We start from the raw sequence: 21,736 nt of genomic DNA, 5'->3' as shown, positions 1-21,736 counted from the left end.
TTGAGATTATTTTGGCCAAAAATCCCAATGCAGGACCCTCCTAAAAAATAAGTCTTGTAACTCAGTAAATGCTTTCTGGGCAACGGTCATTATTGTTGTTTACATGACAATTATGCATTGAATAAAAAAAAACAACCCGTAGAATAATTTAAGACCAGGCTGAGACTACCAACTCGCTACAATTGAGAACCTAGTTTATTCACGTGTGGCTGAAACCTACATTCGAACCCAAGGGTCTCAACGGTGTCTCCTGAATGCCCTGAACGCTATGAGCTTCCGGAGCCATCCGGCCTCGTTTAATGTGATTTCTTTTCTGGATATCACACGGTGAGGGTCGACGCACGCTGTTGTTGTTGCAAGATCATTGTTATTGTTTATCAATTATATCAGGCGCGTATAGCGCGTTATTAGCGGATCCCTAAAAGTACGTTTGCACGCACGTCGCCTGTGTAAACGTAACATAAGCACCTCCGATCAGCACGGTTGGCTACATACTGTGCGAAAGAAGTTCAACATACATAGTAATCGCTAAAAATACGAGGGTGGCCGGCCAACTGAAATCTCTCATCGTGAGTCTCAAGACTATTTCAGAGAGGATCCTGCATTAAGCCGTTTGGCCAGTTCCTTACCGAGTCTTTTAGCGTGATGCAGAAATAAAATATACCCAGACAAGCCCCACACATACGAGGAAAGAACGCTATAAAATCCGTAATCCGTCGGAAACAGACTCGCCATGCTGCCATCTATTACCCACCATGCACCCCTACATTATAGGCGTCTTGCGCGCGCAAATAAATCTCTCGCTGATCCACCAACCTCCACTCTTACAAATGTCTGGGTCGCGGACGTTCATCGCCACCAGCACAGCCCCGGGGTCACAGCACGACGATTCCCCTCCACTCGTGACAGAAGCGCAGTGGAGGAGGAGCGGGCCTCGGGCACGAAGCCAGCACTCGTGAATCGGAAGTGTTCGTTTGGCTCTCTCCAGGGCCAGATTTCGGGGGAGCGAGGAAGGGAGCAAAACGGGACACTCGTCCAGGACCAAATTACTCCACGCACACACAGAGAGAGAGACACACGAAAAATCGTATTTTTAACCAAGAGAACTACGACTGTTTATTCATATTATCGCTTGTATTTACATGAACAAAATAAACAATACTACCTCTATTGGAGTGCGTCCCAGGAGAGAGAGTTTGGAAGAGGCAGGGAAGGGTTAGAGGTGGGGGAAGGCAAGGGGCGGGATGGAGGGGGGGGTCTTTTCTGCTCAGTTGTTCCAGGGGCATGGAGATCCAGACCCGAAACCTGGCTTCTTCACTCACACAGACACATTTCAATTGGCAGCTGGCAACTTCCAGCGGTTACTGACGAGAAAAACAGGGGGCACATAAAGAGAGGGCGGGGGGGGGACCCTGTTAATATGGAAAAGGGAGAACCCATATCCCACAAGTCCCACGTGAACCTCCCATCAGTGGGATGAGACTCTACGTGCTGATTCGGAGATCACGCTGTCGACTGGGCGATCACTTGGGATCTGGCAGCAGAAGGAAGGCAGTGATGGCGAGGCGCGGTGGTGTGAATGGCACTGGCCGCAATGAGCTCTCTTAACTTGAACTTGAGCGCCTATCCAGCCACCCCGAGGAGCTGCCTCTGAATGGGGGACGGGGGTGGGGGGGAAGGGGGGGTGGTATGCTGCTGGTTCCTATCATTCAGTGGGGAGTACGGCTCCCACGGCTCACCTCATTGGATGACATACATCTGAGGAAGGAACACGCATTGTGTTATCGCTTGAATGGACATGGATTCCACATTTTATCTAACTGGCATTGCTCAGGAATAATAAATACATAAATAAATATTCCGCTTGTGGTCTGCTCTGCATGGGAAGTGATGAATGGGCAATCGGCTCTCAACAATGCTTCAGAGTGGCGGCTCGGTGATTCGGACTCCGCCGGACGATCCTGACCACGCGAGTTCAATTCAGGGGCTTACATCGGCGGCTATGGGTGTGATATCATAAATCGCATACGCACAGACGTAGCATGCACGCGCCGCGTAAGGCTACACGTGCCCAGGTATGCAGACGCTACGTCGCAAAGCGGGCGGTCGCATTTGTATTGTAGTGAGTGGCCGCTGACGTGAGGATACGGTTCGCGAAGAGTGCCACTGCTGCTGTTTCCTTCTGAAGCTACGGGCGGCTCCTCCAACCCACGAGGCGCGGCCAGGGGGGGGTGGGGAGGTGGTGGGAGATGGGACGGGAGGAGGAGGGGGATAGGAGGGGGATCAGGAGGGAGAGAGAGAGAGAGGGGGAGGCATGGGTGTGTGTGTGGCAGGGGGAAAGGTGGCGCACAAGACAAGGTTACGGGACGGTGCGCGCTGCGTGTAAACTTCTGTCGCCCAAGTGACGAGTGACTCAACTTGACGGAATCGACAGTGCGCGGATATCAAGCGAAATCCTACAAAGCGGCAGAATGAAAGAATCGGGGTGGGAGCGAGAGGGGGACGGAGAGGGGGGGGGGGAAGATGAGGAGAGAGAGAGAGCGTGTGGCTCGACCGCCCACTTAGTAGGATCTCACCCCCCCCCTCCACTACCTCCTCATCCATGCACCACCACCATCCGAGGCTTCCATCCCACGACCCAACCAGCTGCCCCCACCTCTATCCCCCCCACACATCCCCCTCCACCCCGCCCCTGCCATCAGCCGCTTCACCCCCCCCCCACCACTCCCCCCGCCCCCACTTCCATGCCACAAGCACGTAGCCACCCAAGCCGCCCCCCCCTCTGCAGCCCCCCCCCGCACAGCCCCCCCCTCTTCTCTCATGGGGGGGGGGGGGCCGTGCAGGGTGCCGGCACGGAGCCTCCTGTGCCCGGACCGGGGTCCACTGCGTCACGGCGAGGCCGCGCCTATAAAAGCAGCGGAGCGCGAGAGAGGCGCCCAGTGACACATCCCGGGGCCGCGGGACGCACGGGCAACACGCAGACAAGAGAGAGAGAGAAAGAAAGAGACACGCGGGGAGTTGGAGAGACACGCGGGCAGACACGCGCGGGCAGCCAGAGAGGCGTAGAGCGAACCCAGCAGTTTGAGACGCAGAGAGGCGAGCGGGCAGTCGACGGAGGGGCAGGCAGAAACGCGCAGACATCGACGGAGAGGACCCGCAGACGGACAGACGGACGCACGGATAGACAGAAAGACACAGACAGGGAAACCGACAAAGCAAACGAGGGCATAGGCAACCAGCAGTAGAGACAGGCAACAAGCAGGGAGAAAGGGCGGGGGGGGGGACATACCTACACAGACAGTCACAGGCAGTGGCGCACGCAAATCAGCAAAACATACAAACACACTGGCCAGCTGGCAGAGCAGCTAGTCAGCTGGCAGACTGGGTAGCTACCCGGAGAGACGGCAGACGAGCGATCGAGAGTGAGCTGTCGAGAGAGAGAGAGACAGAGAGGCTGCTACTGGGCAAGAACTTTGAGGCGTGGTAGATTGTGGCGCAGAAACACGCGCCGATTGGAGCCACAGAGAGACAGAGAGGGGAAAAAGGCGATAGCCGATAGAACTTAAAAAAAAACACTAACGTAATCAACTTCTCCGAGATATATGAGATAGTTTAACGAATGCACGTAAAAAAGGCAGTCTATAGACATATATAGACTGTATATTAATTGTTGTCCACACACGCTTGGGCATAACTTGTGACAGGTGGGCAGGGAGGCAGAGATCAGCTTCCACACGCGGGGCGCAGGAAGAGATTATATCGCACCAATAAATTATTGTAACAATAGTAACACTGAACCCCCCCTCCCTCCCTCCAAAACATCACAACGGTGCACCACCACCACTCCTAGCACCAGCAGCACCATCACCACGATCATCATCAATTCGACCACCAGCAACAGCAGCGCGACCACCCAAGCAGCATAAGTAACAGCAGCAGCAAAGGGCTGCTGCAGTAGCAGCAGCAGCAGCATGTCGCGACACTGTGGAGTACCGCTGAAGACGCTGCTGTTTCTCGCCACGCTGTGTCAGCTGATGCTGGAGACGCCCGTTCGAGGTAAGAAGTGAGGGCTCCTTTAGACTAGGAGAGGTCAGGCGACCTGGGCAATGGGGGTCAGGGTGACCTCGGTCGTTGTTGAATCGGGGGTAACCCTGTTTTGGGGGTGAAGCAAGGGTGACCTGGGTCAGTGAGATCCTGGTGGCCTGCGAGTATGAGTCGATCTCAGAGAGTAGCGGGTTGGGGTTAGCTGGGTCGACAAATCCACGGAGCAATGACCACGAGAGGGGAAGGAAACCGGTCGTTCCTAATTCTATTGTAATTGATATTGCAGGTAATGATACTGTACCATAATTGTTGAATCCAATGGTCTGAGCACCGATCGTTTTGTACTTGCAAGGTGTTTAACCTTTCACAATCACTGCCCGTAGCAGTGAGATAGTCATTCTACTCGCAATGATCATGCCTACACAGTACTGAATATGCGCGTGTTGGTGTTGCGCAGTGGTTAGCGTTGCTGCGTTACGAACTGGGCGAGCCGAGTTCGATTCCCGGCCACGGCTAATGCCAGTGGCTGGCTGTTGGTATCTGAACTGGTCTTGGGGTTACTGCCTGGTAGTAGGTATGGTTAAACAACCCCTCGTGACCGATACGATACAAGATGGAGAAGCATTCATCCAGGAGTGGAAAGATATTGGACGATGATGATAAGAGAAGTTTCAAAACTCACATTTTCAAGGTTTCGTGATTCTGATGACGTTGTTTTATTAATGTGACCAAACAATCGAAATTTTTCGCAATGGTTCCTGCGCTTGTCATCGGAGATGGCGAAGCCATCAAACAGGCAAAGCCAATTCGCAAACAAAAATCAGAAAATATCCTCCACCAATTAAGGGGTAAGTGTACTCATTAAAAAAACAACTATTTAACTCAAAGTGTGGGCTAAGTGTGGGGAAGAGTGAGTTGTAATAATGTTACACTGCTTGCCCTATCCCGTCCTGATAACATTAACCCTCTATAACTCTAGCTCGGGAAATCTATTCCAAAAATATGAATCAAATACCCCATGTGTCATAATACGAATACTAAAATCATAACGATCAAAGCCTATCCCTATTATGCAATGTACCTCGAGCAGAACGTCTCTAACCGTGTAAATGTAGGTCTGTACCGCTGGTCTTTTAACCCTCACCATAGGACCCAAGTTATTTAACTCAAGCGCTTTCAACCTAATCCCATAACATTAGCCCTGTAATCCCAGCCCCGTGACTCTAACCCTATACCTCTAACCCTAGCCGTGTAACCCTATAACTGTAATCCCATATATCGAGAACTGCAATTACATAACCCTATAACTTCAGTCCTATAACTCATCATCAGCCATCATCGATCCACTGCTGGATGAATGTCTTACCAAGCTGTCGCCATCTCTCACGATCCTGCAATGTAATGTAACCCCATCACTTACCATAGTCATAGAACTCTAACCTTCTGACCATATAACGCAAGCCCTATAACTCGCACTAACTCTATAGCACTAAATCATATAACCTTTTTCGCTATTCCTATTCATTCTTAAATTATAACTCGACAAATAGGACCTTATACCTCTAAACTCAGGGCCATGACCATGTCTCTAACTATATAACCCCATACCGGTGATTCTTAAAACCATATAAATCTTACCCTATACAAATAACCATATCAGTAATCATATTAAACATATAACTCTCACTATATAAATATAACCTTACAACTCTCACCCTATGACTCTATTTCAATGAACCATATAATTCTAACTCTATAAACATAACCCTATACCTCGAAGCCTATATATCTTACCATATCCCTCTAACCCCTTAACCCCTATAGCCCTACCCCATCACCACGCAGCCCTCTCCTCCCTGCTCCTCCTCCCCGTCGGCACGGCACGGCTCGGCACGGCTCGGCTCGGCTCGCTCCGTGTAATGAATGACCCGTGCCCCGCGTTAATCACGAAACCCAAGCAGCGCGCGGACAGACGCGCGGGGCCAATACACCGCGCCTGTTGGGGTCGCGGATTCCAGACGAGGGGAGGAACACGAAAACAACAAAAAACCCCAACAACAACAACCCGCCACGCACACTGCCACTCACGCATTATTACAGCCATCAGCATTGTCGTCGTCGAGAGAGAGGGAGACACACACACAGAGACGTGGTCTATCCACTGCTGAATGAAGTCCCGCCACCCACCCTACCCTTCCACCTCTCCATCCCCCACGCCACGCGTCGTCGCCATCCCTCATGATCCTGCGATGGCAGCAAACTCCACCGCGAGACTTCCTCCTCCACGTGAGCTCATCCCATCGCTCCAACTCAAAATTGTGCACAAATAAACCGTAGTCACGATCGTCGTGAACTTCTTTCGCGCCGTACGTAGCCAGGCGAGCTAATCGGAGGCGCGGGGGTAGGAGGGAAAAAAACTAAACACAAAAAAGCAGTTATAAAGGAATGAGTTTTTCGATCTCGATTCAACGTCGTCGTCATCACGAGCCAGGGTCTATTCACTGCTGAATGAAGGCATCACCATTTACGCCATCACTTCAGTTTTGAGGGTCCGATTTTCCGAAGACCTTGAGTGTCCTTAGTTAAGACATGGGCTCTCTTAATGATTTGCTTGCAATTGGTCAGCTTTATAGACATTCTTGAACATTATTACACGCATGCATCGCGATTGTCTGCGTACTTTATATGCATTTGCGGTTATGAGCGTGAATTTTTGTATTTACATTGCGTGAGCGTCGTTGGTTGGCTACGTGCATCCAATTACGGGGCCACGGCTAACACCAGTGGCAAGTAATATCAGAAGCTGTCTTGGGGTTTCCCGAGGTCAAAGAGACCTTATGTAAGTAACCCACCTGCTATGCTGCGCAAACATAACAGCAGTGGGGAGGCAGAGGTGGGTCAGGCGCGGTGTTCGCCACGCCAGACGGGCCTTAATAGGCGCTCGCTGACAGCACTTGTCCCAACCGTTAATGTCGGCTATACGGGGGATCTTTGTGTGCGTGTGTGTCTATGATTGTGATGATAACTGAGGTCTAATTTATCAGCCGTTAGGGATGAAAGGATGTGTCGATTAATCGACGACAGACGCATCGAAACGTGTGCGTAAAAAAAAAATCATCGGTATTGTTATATTTATATACATTTGAACCCACTGCTTCACGTGACCCTCTCCGGCCACTAGAGGCCGCTACATTCACCGCAATGAGGGGGGAGAAATAATGATTTGATCACATAGGTTGACCGAACCGCTAGTCGTCGAATGGACAGAGTTTTTTCTTTCTTACTTAGAAAGTACGGCCCCGCGCCGGGCGCTTAGAGGGCACCTCGCGTGTTGCACCGTGCCATTAAAAAAATCGCGCTCATTTAGTCTGATGAACTGTCTGGGACACATGCTGTCAGCGAGCACCTATTAAGTACCGGCTTCCCGTGATTGTGCAACCGTCACACCGAGGTCTCCGCTTCGCTTGTGTTCACACACACACCGCAACAGGTCATCATCACGATCCATGGGCAGATAGCCCGTAGGTGTCCACTGCACGTTTCGCCATTTGTTTCCACTTTCCTCTATCGTGTGCCAATACGCCTCAAGTAGTGCAACATCTTTCTGCCACCAAATCTCTGATGTCGTCGTCGATGTAGTCGTCTGCTAGGCCTTCCCTCCCGCGACAGGTACCAACTCCTCTTCTTTGGTTCTTTATCAATTTATTATTTTATTCTCATTCTACGTGACTTTACCGAAAGAACCATAGAAGATGAATCATTGCAGTCACGAAAGCTTTAAATCGAAAGGTACCAACTCGGTTTAAGGCTGAGTCGACGTAGTGACACCGTGGTTCGCGTTCGTGAATGACCCCGGGGAATCGAATCGCGCAGTACGCTTGCGATGCACGCACACGCAGGCCACCCGTTAAGACTCTATATGGGCAAGTGCTGCTAACGAGCACCTATTAAGGCGGGTTTAGCGCACGGGAGGGCTGTGTGGTTACGACGCCCGACCGCCTTTGTCTTACTAATTATGTTTTTTTAACCAAACCGTTTTGAGGCCCAGCCAACGAGGGATTTAGAACCCCCTTCCCGCTGGTGTTGTGTTTTCGCCGAAAAATCGAACCTTTGTCCGCCGGGATCGTTGCGCGGTGCGCAAACACACACACACGCGCGCGCGCACGTGTGCACTCTATCACACACACGTGCATGCACTTATCCATTCGCCGATACGAACACTCAAATAAACGCCCACACACACACACTCATACGTACAAACACGTGCACACAAACCCATATTTACAGACACGCACACGCAAAGACATACCCACACGCATATAAACGCATGTGCAGTACACGGAACCGTACGTACGCACATACACACGCACACAAAAAAGACAAAGATCCCCAGCGTTGCCTACATAGACTGTTGGAGCACCCGCGCACACACAGACACCAATCCAAACTCACACACGCACCGACACACGAGAAGCAGCGTCAATCCAGGGCAATTATCAGAGCCGTGCACGCACAGAAGCATGATCCTCAACATGCACACCCTGATACACACATCCATACGCACAATCCCACAGAAATACATACACACATCTCTAAGCGCGCGCACACACAAAGACCCACGCACACAAGTTCCATACGCACACGGATACACGCGCGCACTTCTAAGAAAGACAGAGACTCCCCATATAGCCTTAGAAGACTTGTTGGGGCATGTGATTGTAGCGAGCACCAATGAAGGCCGGCACGGCGCACGAGGGGTTGGGCGGCCAGCACAACGCTGGGTCGCTTTTGTCTCCCTAGCGACGATGTTTTACACACCTCACACTCACCTAACCAAAGCCCATAATCACACAAACCCATATACACACACGCGCGCGTGCAACACGATAGGCTAAGTAGGGTGAACGAGATGGAAACACATGGAGTGTTCGTACAGCACACACACACAAAGACAAAGACCCCCCCCCCATATAGCCTTAACTGACTGTAGAAGCAAGTGCTGTTAACGAGCACCAATGAAGGCCGGCACGGCACACGAGGGGGTGGGTGGCCAACACCACGCCTGGCCGCCTTTGTCTCCCTAGTGGCGATGTTTACACATCGCACAAGGTACTCATTTGAGGCTGAGTCGACCTAGGGGAGGCCCGGACCGGTTCACATAATCGTCACTGGTGTTGGCCGTGAGCGGGAATGGAACCCGGGTCGCCAGGTTCATAGCGCAGCGCGCTAACCGCTACACTACCGCTCCCCACACACACACGACACACACGTGCACACGCGCACACGTACAGGGGACTAGAGGCTAGGCAGGGTGAATGAGATAAACGCGCGCAGCGAACGCAGCGGAGAGCGTCGCCGATCCGCGCGCGCGTAAACATCGCGGCGGCGGTCGCTGTGAACGCCACTCGAGTCTCAAGCGTCGAGTGCGCGCCGCACAACACGCGTCTATAAATACCGCAACCCAACAACCCTCCACCACCCCCGCCCCCTCCACTTCGGGGACTCTGAAATACACACACACAAACATACATACACACACGCATACGCAATAAAGTACAAAGGTCCTCCGTATAGCCTTTAACAGACTGCTGGGGAGAGTGCTGCTCGTGAGCACCTGTGAAGGAGACCAGCACGGCACACCAGGGGTTTAGTGTGACCATGACCGCTTTCAAGTCGAGCCATTCTCTCCCCAGTGCTGATGTTTGACATATCGCACCAGGTACTCGCTTGAGGCTGAGTCGATCTAAGGGAGGCCCAGGAGCGATTTGGTTACTCGCCTCCGATGTTGGCTGTGAACGGGAATCGAACTTTGGTTGGCCGAGTTCGTCAGACAGTGCGCTAATCGCACTACACTACCGCTCCCCACAACTGTAAAACACACACACACGTATACACAACAATCACACACACACAACAAATACCCCGAGAATGGACACACATGCAGAAAAAAACCCGTGCGTAAAACGTGCAGACTTTGTACGCACACGCAACGTGGCTTTGTGGGAGTCTAATCGGTAGACATGTAGCTTATACATCGATTAGAATGTATCATCAAGCTCGTGATACGTGCATCATCTACTCGTGTGCGTCATGATGATCATGATTCACGTCACCCCCTCCGGCGATTAGAGGCCGCAATATTGACCTTAGCCGTGAAATTTGATAATATTGGTTTGGGAGGATTTTAGGAATGTAATGATTTTGCATCCACTCCCTTCTACCTATCTTCGGATTGGGAATTCAATTTAATTATACAGAATCAGAATCTTTATTTATCCTGGAGAAATCCGATGAGCTATGAAGCTATTTTTCACAGACGTCCAAAAATAGCCATCACTTCCACCTGCTCGCCCTGTTCATCCTTGGAAACTATCCCGCCTCTCAAGACGCTGCCATCCCCGCAATTCACACAGTGCAGTATGTAGAGAGATGCCTGGCCCATCCCTATAGACTGTTGGCACTCGTGCTGTTAGCGAGAAGGTAGCCTGCCCGACACTATGCCCATCCGTCTTTGCCCCCCAAATGCGGATGCTTACACACCGCGCCGGGTACTCATTTGAGGCCGAATCGACCTAGAGGAGGCCCAGGACCAGTTCAGAATAAGCACTTCGCCACTGATGTTATATATTCGTGAGTCGAACTCGGGCGGCGGTGTTCGCAGTGCAGTGCGTCAAGCATTGCACCACCCGCTCTCCACTCTTCAATGTATACATGACACACAGACACACGCCATCACTAGAACGGCGTCATCCGAGCTCGCAGATGAGCCATAAAACACGAAACCAGCGGAGATCTAATTGTGTCGATCAAAAGTTAATTTTGTATTCCTTTATCGAATAAAAAAAAATCTCAATTAAATAAGCAAACATCCATATGGAAAACAACGGAGCAATGGACGCTAATTACATACCACTATGCGTATTGCGTTAGATAGATGCGGGCCGAGATATTTATTAATTAGAATGAAGGATGTGTAGGGGTCAGGGGTGGAGTGGTGGCGCACTTATTAGCGCACTGCGTCCTAGCCACAGCCAACATCAGTAACGAGCGGTGTCTGAACTGGCCCTCTGTCCCACCCACTCCCAGCAACCTGCACTGCTCAGAGGCCTTCATCCAGCAGCGGATTGAACAAAGGGCTGAATATTACAGTGGAGGAGGAGCCCGTTTAGTACAGTATATACAGGTGTTGTATGTTGGACCCTACAAAGTGGCAGTACAGAAATGCATTCTTGACTCTTACCTGTGGGGAGATGTGAGTGTTACCCTCTTGTATGCGTTGGTGGGGTTTTCTCGGCATACTCCAATTTCACTGAAGGAATTGACCATATATCCCAAATGCAAGGCCCTCTGAAAAAAACCCATCAGTCATGAGACTTAGTGAGGCTTTCCCGAGTGACTGACGGACATGACCATTATATTCAAATGGACACTTGCGGTTTTAATGATTTTAAACTTCTCGTATAGAATTTGCAGCTACGATCAAAGCTTCTGGATTCAATTATCTCACGACGTGGGGGTGTACAGCCAATGCTGAATTCAAGTTTGCTCCTTTGCTCCAGTTCAATGGAGAGAGTGACCTTTTCGGTGGAGCCATGTGATGGTAAACATTTGGGAAAGGAAGCATCTTCACAAACTCTCTTCATAATCTCCCTCCCCCCCATCTCCCTCCATCAATCACCTCCCTTTCTCCCCAGTATCCCCCTCTCAACCATCTCCCTGCCTCTCTCCACGACCTCCCTCCCTCCGCACTCCACCTGGCAGGCCATGTCAAACACACTCTCTGGATGCAATGATTATCTGCACCCCGAACTCCACCGATTCCATGAACGGTAGCGATTTCCTTCAGGGTTTCGATTGTATTCATGACTTCAAGATTTGGCTATATGTTTTACATTGTGGTGAATGCAACGGCCACTGGTGGTTGAAGGGATCAAGTTAATCCATTACACGCAGCATATACTATACGAAAATAACCAATGTACCAATAACACATGTATGCAAATTACATAGATTTTAACGTGCGATTTTATTGAGGGACTGTGCGTTGGCATAGTTGTTGAAAAATCGGCAGGAATTTTTGTACTTATGCAATTTATACTTTTGTCCTTCATTTTTAATGACGTGCTTACCTTTTCTCTATTTTTCACTCCTATCGGTTTTTTTGTCTTGTTTGTGGTTGTAACTCGCGGATCCGCCCCTCCCGGACATCTGTGAAAAAGAGCTTGATAGCTCATCGACTTCCTTCACGATAACAAAGATTCTGATTCTGGAATAAAGATTCTGAATAGAGTGGACACGACTGTGCAATTGAGACCGAACAGACGAGAAACTAAAATAAAATTTAAAAATATATTTCACCAGGTAAAGCCCACTGAGCTATACGGCTCTTTTTCAGAAGCGACCTGGCCAGAAATGATAGCTCAACGAAGTGGCTTATCACGTGGAAATTTCTAGCAGCAGCCAAATCATCTAAACGCATGTTTCTAAATGTGGAGGGAAAAACCGGAGGACCCGGATAAAAATTCACGCCACCACGGGGGAGAGAGCAACACACCGCAAACTTCAAATATTCAGCAGGCGTCAGGGTCCGGATCGAACCCACAACCTCTTGTATCCCAGGCAGGGTAGTTAATATCTCGCTACCGTGGCGCCCCTGATATTATTGATATCTAAACGTAACCAACAATCGCCAGCTAAGTGTGCCCTCTGTTACACACAAAAGGGCTACGAGTTCAGATCCCGGTCAGAGGTCAACTCACCCCATCATCTGTCCACGGTGGATAAAGCAAAGTATCGCTTTGTGGGAAGTCAACAGTGGCATTCCCAAGGATCAAATGGCCCTCTTTGATGTGGAATCTCCACAGCTGGCGAAGGGCCAACAGCAGTGGTGGTTCTCGCCCCCCCCCCGCCCCCCATGCTCGTTTGAGTGGGAAGATGAGACCAGATTTTACTCCACCAACATCACAAGACAGCACAGCAAAGCAAAAAAAAACGCTCAACAATTAACAGTCGAGTGGTGTGAATTTTTTAAAATATAACTTAGATTTTAACAAGAATACATATTGGCTGGGTGGAATAGTGGCGCAGTGCACTCTGAACCCAGCCAGCCGAGTCCGATTCCTGGAGACGGTTGGCATCAGTGGTGAGGGATATCAACCGGTCCTGGACCTCCTTTGGCACTAACCCAGTGCGGAGAAGTATAGTCCATCAATCCCCATGTCCAATATGGCATGGGGAGACCGTCAATGACAAAGGCAGTAAATTATTATTGTGGTGTCATTTGAAAAGCACTCACAAGTCCTCGCATGCATAGTGAACAAGCAGCAATGAATGCAAAAGCCGCAAGTTAAACAAGTTAGGAAAGATCATGTGCACTCATTGATTACGTAACACTTTATCACGTGCGTTTTCCTTCGCGAGGATATAATTAGTAGCATGGACGTCACCTGATTACTATCCGGGCGATGTGCACTTGCGTATTTGCGTCAAGTGCGTTTTTCTCTGTCTTAGCACTAGCCCTTGGATCAATGTTGTTGATTTTCAATGGAATAAGTCCCTGATAGCAACACACAAGGCCCTAGCCATGGAGTCAACATTGGGGGGGACCAAATCTTCCAGGGGTCTGGGGGTCCACCCCCTCCCCCAGAAAAAAAATCTAAATTGAAAACGAATTTCCTGCCTAGAATATTAAAAAATTCACTAACACATAGGATGGACTTTTTGTTTCTTTTTTACAATAATGTCTAATAGTGAATTGTATTACATTGCTCTGTTTTTTTCTTTTTTACCTTTTCTTGTTTCATTGTATGTAATGGCAGAGATTAGGGATTAATAAAGTACAACCATAACCACAATCATTGCAACATAAATCTATTTTATAGCAATATATTGAGGGGAGATTTTGAGCATATTTGAATATTGAGGGGGTATGTGTCTCCCCCAATATATATTATAATTACGGCCTTGGCAACACAACTCTGTATTAAACTTTCGTTCACGGCGCCCCGTCACCACGTTACAGACGGACGGACGGGCAGAGCTAATGCCACGAGCGCTTTCAAGCGTGACTCTGAAACACCGACTCACCCACTCCACTGCCCCCCCCCACCACCACCACACCCTGCCCCCTCCACCGTGGCCGCAGCCGGGAACTGTTGGCTGCAGCAGGGAGCCAACGGGCGCTGCCAGGGACTGCTGATGAGCGCCGTGTCGCGCGAGGAATGCTGCAGGGGGGGTCGCGCGGGCACCGCGTGGACCCGGCAGGACGTGTCGTCGGGCCTGCTCTTCAGATGGCTCGTGTTCAGCAAGGGCGCGCCCGACTGCCAGCCCTGCAAGGGTACGTGGCGCGCTCGCGCATGTGTGTGCGTGTGCGTGGGTGTGCGTGCGTGTGTGCGTGCGTGTGTGCGTGTGTGCGTGCGTGCGTGTGGGGAGCGGTGGTGTAGCGGTGAGTGCGCCGCGCTACGAACCCGGCGACCCGAGTGTGTAAACATCGCCGCTGGGGAGACAGAGGCGGTCGGGCGTGGTGCTGGCCACCCACCCCCTCGTGTACCGTTCCTGCCTTCATAGGTGCTCGCTAACAGCACTTGCCCCTACAGTCTGTTAAGGCTATACGGGGGATCTTTGTCTTTGTACGCGACCTAGGCGTGCGTATGCGCATGACGTATGCGCCTATAACCTCCCTGTTTCCTCGCACTTCTTGGTTTTGGAGCTCCTCCGTCCCATCATCTCCCAAGTTCCTGTACGCTTGCCGAATCAAAGCATACCTAAATAACAAACGTGTTGGTGTACTATCATTCGTCCCTTCTGGCTTTGGAACTCCAGGAATTGTTCAAATCAAGAAAAGCGTGGCTTTATTTCGCTGCCAAGATGTTTTGTGCTCTGTGTTGTTGCACGATTTCCCTTTATTAGTCCCATGAGCCCAGACGAGATATTTAATTAATGGGTAACAGTTGAGGTGGCCATAAATGCCATAGTTCCAATTTGTGTGAACAACAACAGTGAATTATGTGATCACCATTTTAAATGAGCGGGGTTAATCAAAGTAATTGACTCTGTATTAGCCGTAAAATTACATCAGTGCCTCTAAAGTTGTGTGACCTTAGGTGTTACCAAATCCTGCTCTTTTTTCATGGACTCATAGGATTCTGGAACTGTGCTCAGCAACTGTGATACAACAACGACATGAACTGTTTTCTGTGCGCGAAAAGCAAACTTTTTAAATTTGCGTTTGAGATACAAATAGTGGCCAATTCGCTGAGATATTTCGGTGGAAATGTTGGCACCGCTGATGCTGTAGCTAGCGCTGGCTTCATCACTGATGTTTTATAGTTGTTTATTGGCGTTGTTGTTTATCACTGTTGTTCATGCCCGTGAATCGCTGATGTTTGTAGTGTGTTTTCATCATTATCATCATCACCATCATCATTGCCGTTCATTGCCCGCTGTTGTTCTCTTCGTGCGAACACGCTTCGCTCTCGCCGCCGTCGTTGGTCCTCGTCGTTCACCTCCATCCTCGTCGTCGTCGTCCTTTGCGGTCGTCGTGCAGAGACGTGCGACAGCGTCGAGTGCGGCCCGGGCAAGCAGTGCAAGCTGAGCCGGCGGAGCCGGCCACGCTGCGTGTGCGCGCCCCAGTGCCCGCGCGGTGCCACGGGCAGCACCAGCGGCGGCTCCAGCACCAGCCCCGCCGCTCCGCCGGCGGCCCCCAGGGGCCCCGTGTGTGGCTCGGACGGGCAGACGTACCGGCACGAGTGCGCGCTACTCCGAGCACGCTGCCGCCTTGGACAGACCACGCTGCACGTCCAGTACCAGGGCAAATGCAGAAGTACGGGGGTGGGAGGGGGGGCACGTTGTCACGCACCGACTCGCTGATGTTGACTCACTGATTCGCCGAACTACCTGCTGACTGAGCCCACCCACCTTGTGACCGGCTGACGGACCCAGCAACTAACCCACCCACCAACTGAATGACCCACCCACCAACTGACTAAACCACTCACTGACTGACTAACCCACCCACCCACCGACTGACTGACCCACCGACTGACTAACTGACCCAGCAACTGACTACCCACCCACTGACTGACTAACCTACCCACCAACTGACTAACCCACCCACCGACTAACTGACCCACCAACTGACTAACCCACCCACTGACTGACTAACCCACCCACCCACCGACTGACTGACCCACCGACTGACTAACTGACCCAGCAACTGACTACCCACCCACTGACTGACTAACCTACCCACCAACTGACTAACCCACCCACCGACTAACTGACCCATCAACTGACTAACCCACCCACTGACTGACTAACCCACCCACTGACTGACTGACTCACCGACTGACTAACTGACCCGTTAACTGACTAACCCACCCACCGACTGACTGATTGACCGATCCACCAAACGACTGACCCCCACACACGACGTGCCACAGCGTGGAGTGTGGCCCGGACTGAAGGAGCCCGCCACCCATCAGTCGACTGGGTGGACCACTGACACGACTCAGTGGCCCACTGTCGCGTGTTTGGGTGGATGGGCTACTACCTTGCCTTGATAGCGTTGTGTACACAACCCGCTTGTGGAAAATGCCCAATCCACGTCTCGTTGCTGAACCTTGCTTTTGATCTGACGCTTGGTGAAAACCCACCGATGTCTCCATCATAACCACGACGAGCAACAATTAGATGACTATTTATAGAAATCGTGAGTGAGTAGTTTTTGCCAACTTTGGTGACATTTATTCCTGCAGTATATTGGTGGACTAATTAATGTTCAGCCATTAATTCCGTTTGATCATCCACCCCTCACCCTTCTGACCCCACCATCCACCCATCCATCACCTCCACACATCCACCCACACAATCATCCATGTATCCACTGACCCCTTCACCTATTTATTTATCTGCTCAACGCACTCACCCACTCCTCACGCGTTTTACCCATTCACACACGCACCCACACTAACTCACCCACACTAACTCACTCACCTCACCCACCCACCCACCCACACACGACCCCGGGGGCTCCACCACAGAGTCGTGCCGCGACGTGCAGTGCTCCGGCTCGGCGTCGTGCGTCCTCGACCAGAGCGGCGCTGCTCACTGCGTCGAGTGCGGCAGCCGCCCGTGCCGCGAGGCCAGCGGGCCCGACGCTGCGCTGTGCTCGCGCGACGGCCGCACCTACGCCAGCCTGTGCCACCTGCGGCGCGCCGCCTGCCTGCGGGGACGCGCCATCGCCGTCGCGCACCCGGGCTCCTGCAACAGCAGGTCGGGGGTGGGCTGAGCGGGGGGGATGGAGAACGGAAAGGGAGGGACGGGGAATTCGAGGATGAGGAGGAGGAGGAGGAAGGAGTGGTGGGTGGGTGGGGGGCAAAGAGGGGAATGCATGGAGGGAGGGATGAGGGGGAGGAAGAGAGGAGGATGAGGAGAAAGGAGGAGGAAGGGGAGTAATGAGGGAGGAGGGGTAAGATGAAGAAGAGGCGAGGGTTGCGATGGGGGGAGGGGGGGTGTAAAGATATCTGTGGGAGGTGTGCGGAGCGAGACGGGCAATGCACGCGGGAGGCAGTGAAGGTTGACGAGAAGGGAGATTTAGAAGGGAGGGCGAGAGATTTTTTTGAGAGACATTTTTGAGGAGGGGGGGGGGGGGTGTGGAGAGGAAAGGGAGGACACGGGAGAGTCAGGAGAGGTCAAGGAATTGGAGAGACAAGGGAATAGAGGGGGGGGGGCGGAGAGGAAAAGATGCAGGCTATAAGGACAGAGAACGCCTAAATTAGTCATTGGAAATGCATTCTTCTGATGATTGTAATACTCGAGAAGCTGTTATCATGACGGAGAAACTGTAAGCTTTAACGAACAATAAACGCAAACCCAGCACGCCCTCATCTCTACCTTACCGAACTCGTTCACAAGGCTCCGTGTTTAACCTCTTGACCCCCTCCCCCCCCCCCGTTTCTTTTTTTAACCAGGTAAACACGCGCTGGCAGGCGAGCCTCATTGACGGCACGAGTCCTGGGCCAAGACGGCTTCACTCCAAACCAATTTTAACCTCCCCCGCCCCCATAACCCCAAACCCCCTCCCCCCTCACCCCGCACGCAAGCGACACGTTATTATTATTATGTAACATATAAAGGACTAACATTGTTCGCGTCGTTTTTACCACGAAACCTCCAAACTCCAAAGCCATCATCCGAGTGTGGATTCGCCCCCCGACTGACCCCGTGCGTTTAAGTGGCCTGGGCAGCAGCAGCGGCCACCACGACCACGACCACCACGACCACGACCACCACCACCGCGGCAGCCCTGCGCGTGCGCCGATCGTTCCGTCAAAAAATCTTCCGGCCGGTGCTCCATATTCCTCCCGGTTTCATTGCTTACGCTGTAGCTCGCAGAGTCCGCTTGGATCCCGAGGCACATGGCGGGGCGGGGGGGGAGAGCCGAGACAGACGCAGAGGGACAGGTGGAGGAAGAGAAGAGAGGGGAAGGGAAAAAAATCAGTGTTACACCAAAATTCAAAGTCTGTATTTATTTCTTTATAATAATTAATGTACATGTTTTGATAACTTGCAGACGTGGCCAGTACGTTTCGTTTCTAGTGAAAGAATCATTATTTATAATAGAGACTCCTTTTTTTTACCTTGTGTTTTTTTAATTATAATTATTATGTTTGGAACTTTGGACAGACAGAAAGAAAAAAAAAGAACCTCGACTTTTTCAGAAATGTTCGTCTTTATTTATTTAAGAGAGTACAATTGTTTTTTTTCTTTGTTAAATCGGTATATGTATATTTGTTATGCTACCTCATTGTTTATAGTGATATACCTACAGGTAACTTGTGAGCCATTTCGTATCATGGAGACCTGCCCGCCAATCACCGGCCACCCTCGTCATCAGGCTCGTTCACGATGCAGAGATTATTCGGGTTAGCACCGATTCCTATGCTCACGGTCCATTGAATCGTGTCGCGCAAGAACCAATTTAGTTACGGTTTCTGCAAATGGAATGGAAAAGAAAAAATGTACGCTCACGCTACACGTAGACCAATGCGGCAATTTAAACAGTACAAACGAAACAGAGATAGAGAGGAGGAATAATAACCCCGAGAAACAATACAAATGGGATGCTGAAAACAAGACAACAAAAACCCAACAGAAACAATCTATACACTCGTGAATCCAAGCCAGACCCCACCCCCCTTTTCCCGAATCATGATATTTCATCAAATCGCTGGCACGGTGAATCATTGACAAGTCTACTCATCGAAGCTCAGCTTCGCAGCGGAGAGCTGACTTGCGGCGGACGCACGAGACGGCCTCTCGTGATCGTCCGTGGCCGCAACCAAAGGAGCTGCAGTATCGAGTCTCGAAGTCGCCGGTTGAAGTCACACTAAACACAACAAAATGTGTCGGTCGACTTGGAATGGCGTGGATGGTAAAAGTTGCCACACTTCTGGGAGACTCGACCGAGACACGTGGTGAGACCGGCAGGCCATCTCGCTCCGTTAAAGCCCTCCCACTTTCACGCAGCCGTTCCCACTGAGTCACTAGCACAGTGTCCACACCACGCGACTTCTCTTGTAATGACATCGCCCCCCCCGCCCGCCTACTGTTTATAGGCCAACGCCTAATCATCTGCCAACCAACACTCAGGTAGGTCCCCCCTCCTATGTCCATAGCACGTGTGGAGCGTGATATCAGAAAATGCAAACTCGGGACAAAAATCCCAAATTTCACAAATGCTTTGGGACACCAGGGCAGCCTTTCTGAAACTGGGACTGTCCTGGCAAAAAAAAACCGCGACATATGGTAGCTTTGGCAGATGGGAATTGATGAATTGGTGAACACTGCATCTCAATGACCAAATTTGCTCTGCACAGAACCTGGCCTCCCAATTCTTGTTGTCTCAACCCATATACAACCATCCTCATCCCGTCTGATAATGAACCATTAGTTCATCCTATAGAAAACGAATTTCTATGATAGCAGACAAAAGCGTCATCCCATCGGGAAAATAATCTTCACTACATTCCATAGATAATCTTTACTAATAATTCGTAATCATTTAAAACCCTTTGCAAATGCCTCTGGCGAACGAGGGCTTCGTAACATTCTGAGAACAGAAACTTTTCCCCCATATAATAATAGCGAACCCCCTTCCCCCCCCCCCCGCCTCTTTTCAGCTGGTCCAAACGCCTTGATGCATTCACGATAATACATTCAGTCGGCTGAAGAACTCACATCCCATCCTCAAGAGAGCTGTCGTCGAGTTATTCTATCCAATACAGAACCCTAGTCTCATGCGGTGAATGTACACGTGATATAGAGCACGTGTATAGTCTGATGCAAACTCCTTATCCTGTTCAATGCAGAGTCCCAGTCGAAAACGGGCACAGAACTCTCATTTCATTCGCTGCGGAATCTTTGATCGAGAAGCTTTCATCATCAGCCTCACCCCAAGCTGTCAACTATCTTCCTCACTTCCTTGCGATGCAAAAAAAAACCCATCGAGCTCTTGCCCACGAGCCCAATGTTGCATCCAATACAACCTCATGCGTGTCATCGCGTTGGGTAAAAGGGGCCTCTTAATCTGATAGAGACACTTCGCCGTGTCCAATACAGCACCCGCCCGTCCCATCTGATATACAACAGACTCATCTTGTTTAGGCGCCTTTGGCTCGTTGAGAGTCTGCCAATTCCACTCAATCGTACACGAGCGACACGACAAATGCAAAGATCCCCCATATAGCCTTAACAGGCTGTGGGGGCAAGTGCTGTTAGCGAGCAGCACCTATGAAGGCACGGCACAGGAGGGTGTGGGTGGCCAACACCACGCCCAGCCGCCTTTGTCTCCCGAGTGGCGATATTTACACATCACACCAGGAACTCATTTGAGGCTGAGTCGACCTAGGGGAGGCCCAGGACCGGTTCAAACAATCGTCACTTGGTGTTGGCCTGCGAGCGGGAATCGAACTCGGTTCACGGCAACTTGGCTAACCGCTACTCTACCGCTCCCCACACGCTCAGACACAGACACACACACACGCACACCCACACAATACAAAACCAGCGTTTGATGAATAAACACCCTGAGCGTGTACACAACGATTCACCACCCGCCGAAGCTCTCTTCACGTGCAACGTAAAAATAAAAGAGAAAAACCAATGAATATTGCAGCCACTTTGCGATGCTTTATGAAACGTTCGGCAATCAGAAGCGACGGGAACGAGCGAGGGAGGGCCGTGGATGGCAGCCCCGGTGAGAGAGGCACCTGCGACTTTACAGACACAAATTGTTTAATGTTCAAGACACAATTGCACAGCATACCGACTTATCATTATTATTGTTGTTATTATTACAATTTTTTTTGGTTTGTTTTGTTTTCAAATGAATATTTATGGTGTGTGTTATACACGTCTTGTATCCTCGTGCATATAAATTAGTATTTGGTAAACCAATAAAGTATCGGCACATACACGCGCGCGCGTGTCTCTCTCTCTGCTTGTAAACTGCCGACAAAAAAATGTGGCGTTCAAATAAATTGAGAAAGAGCTACTTAGTTGAGCGTACGAATAAACAAACGATGAAAAAACACCGCTCAAGAACGCTGCTGAACATTCAAGCATCGTGACAGGAAGTGAGAGGCAGGGCCCAGAGAGTGGTGGCTCCAAGTGGTGAGCCAGTAAGTGGTGA

The 21,736-nt window shown here is 50.8% G+C and overlaps 1 protein-coding gene across 1 annotated transcript; it reads left to right on the top strand.

Moving 5' to 3' along the window:
* Positions 1–2,915: 2,915 nt before the first annotated feature.
* LOC116939815 (follistatin-A-like) lies at positions 2,916–21,518 on the top strand. The gene is made up of 5 exons (XM_032948647.2): positions 2,916–4,056; positions 14,189–14,380; positions 15,590–15,865; positions 17,085–17,316; positions 18,015–21,518. The coding sequence occupies exons 1-5, from the start codon at positions 3,972–3,974 to the stop codon at positions 18,016–18,018; spliced, it is 789 nt and encodes a 262-aa protein (XP_032804538.1). The 5' UTR covers positions 2,916–3,971; the 3' UTR covers positions 18,019–21,518.
* Positions 21,519–21,736: the final 218 nt, after the last annotated feature.

Source organism: Petromyzon marinus, chromosome 1, assembly GCF_048934315.1.
Source record: "Petromyzon marinus isolate PM22_M1 ecotype Great Lakes invasive population chromosome 1, UKy_Petmar_22M1.pri1.0, whole genome shotgun sequence".
Lineage (NCBI taxonomy): Eukaryota > Metazoa > Chordata > Hyperoartia > Petromyzontiformes > Petromyzontidae > Petromyzon > Petromyzon marinus.
The sequence above is the reverse complement of the archived record's forward strand: the minus strand, read 5'-3'. Positions and strand labels throughout refer to the sequence as shown.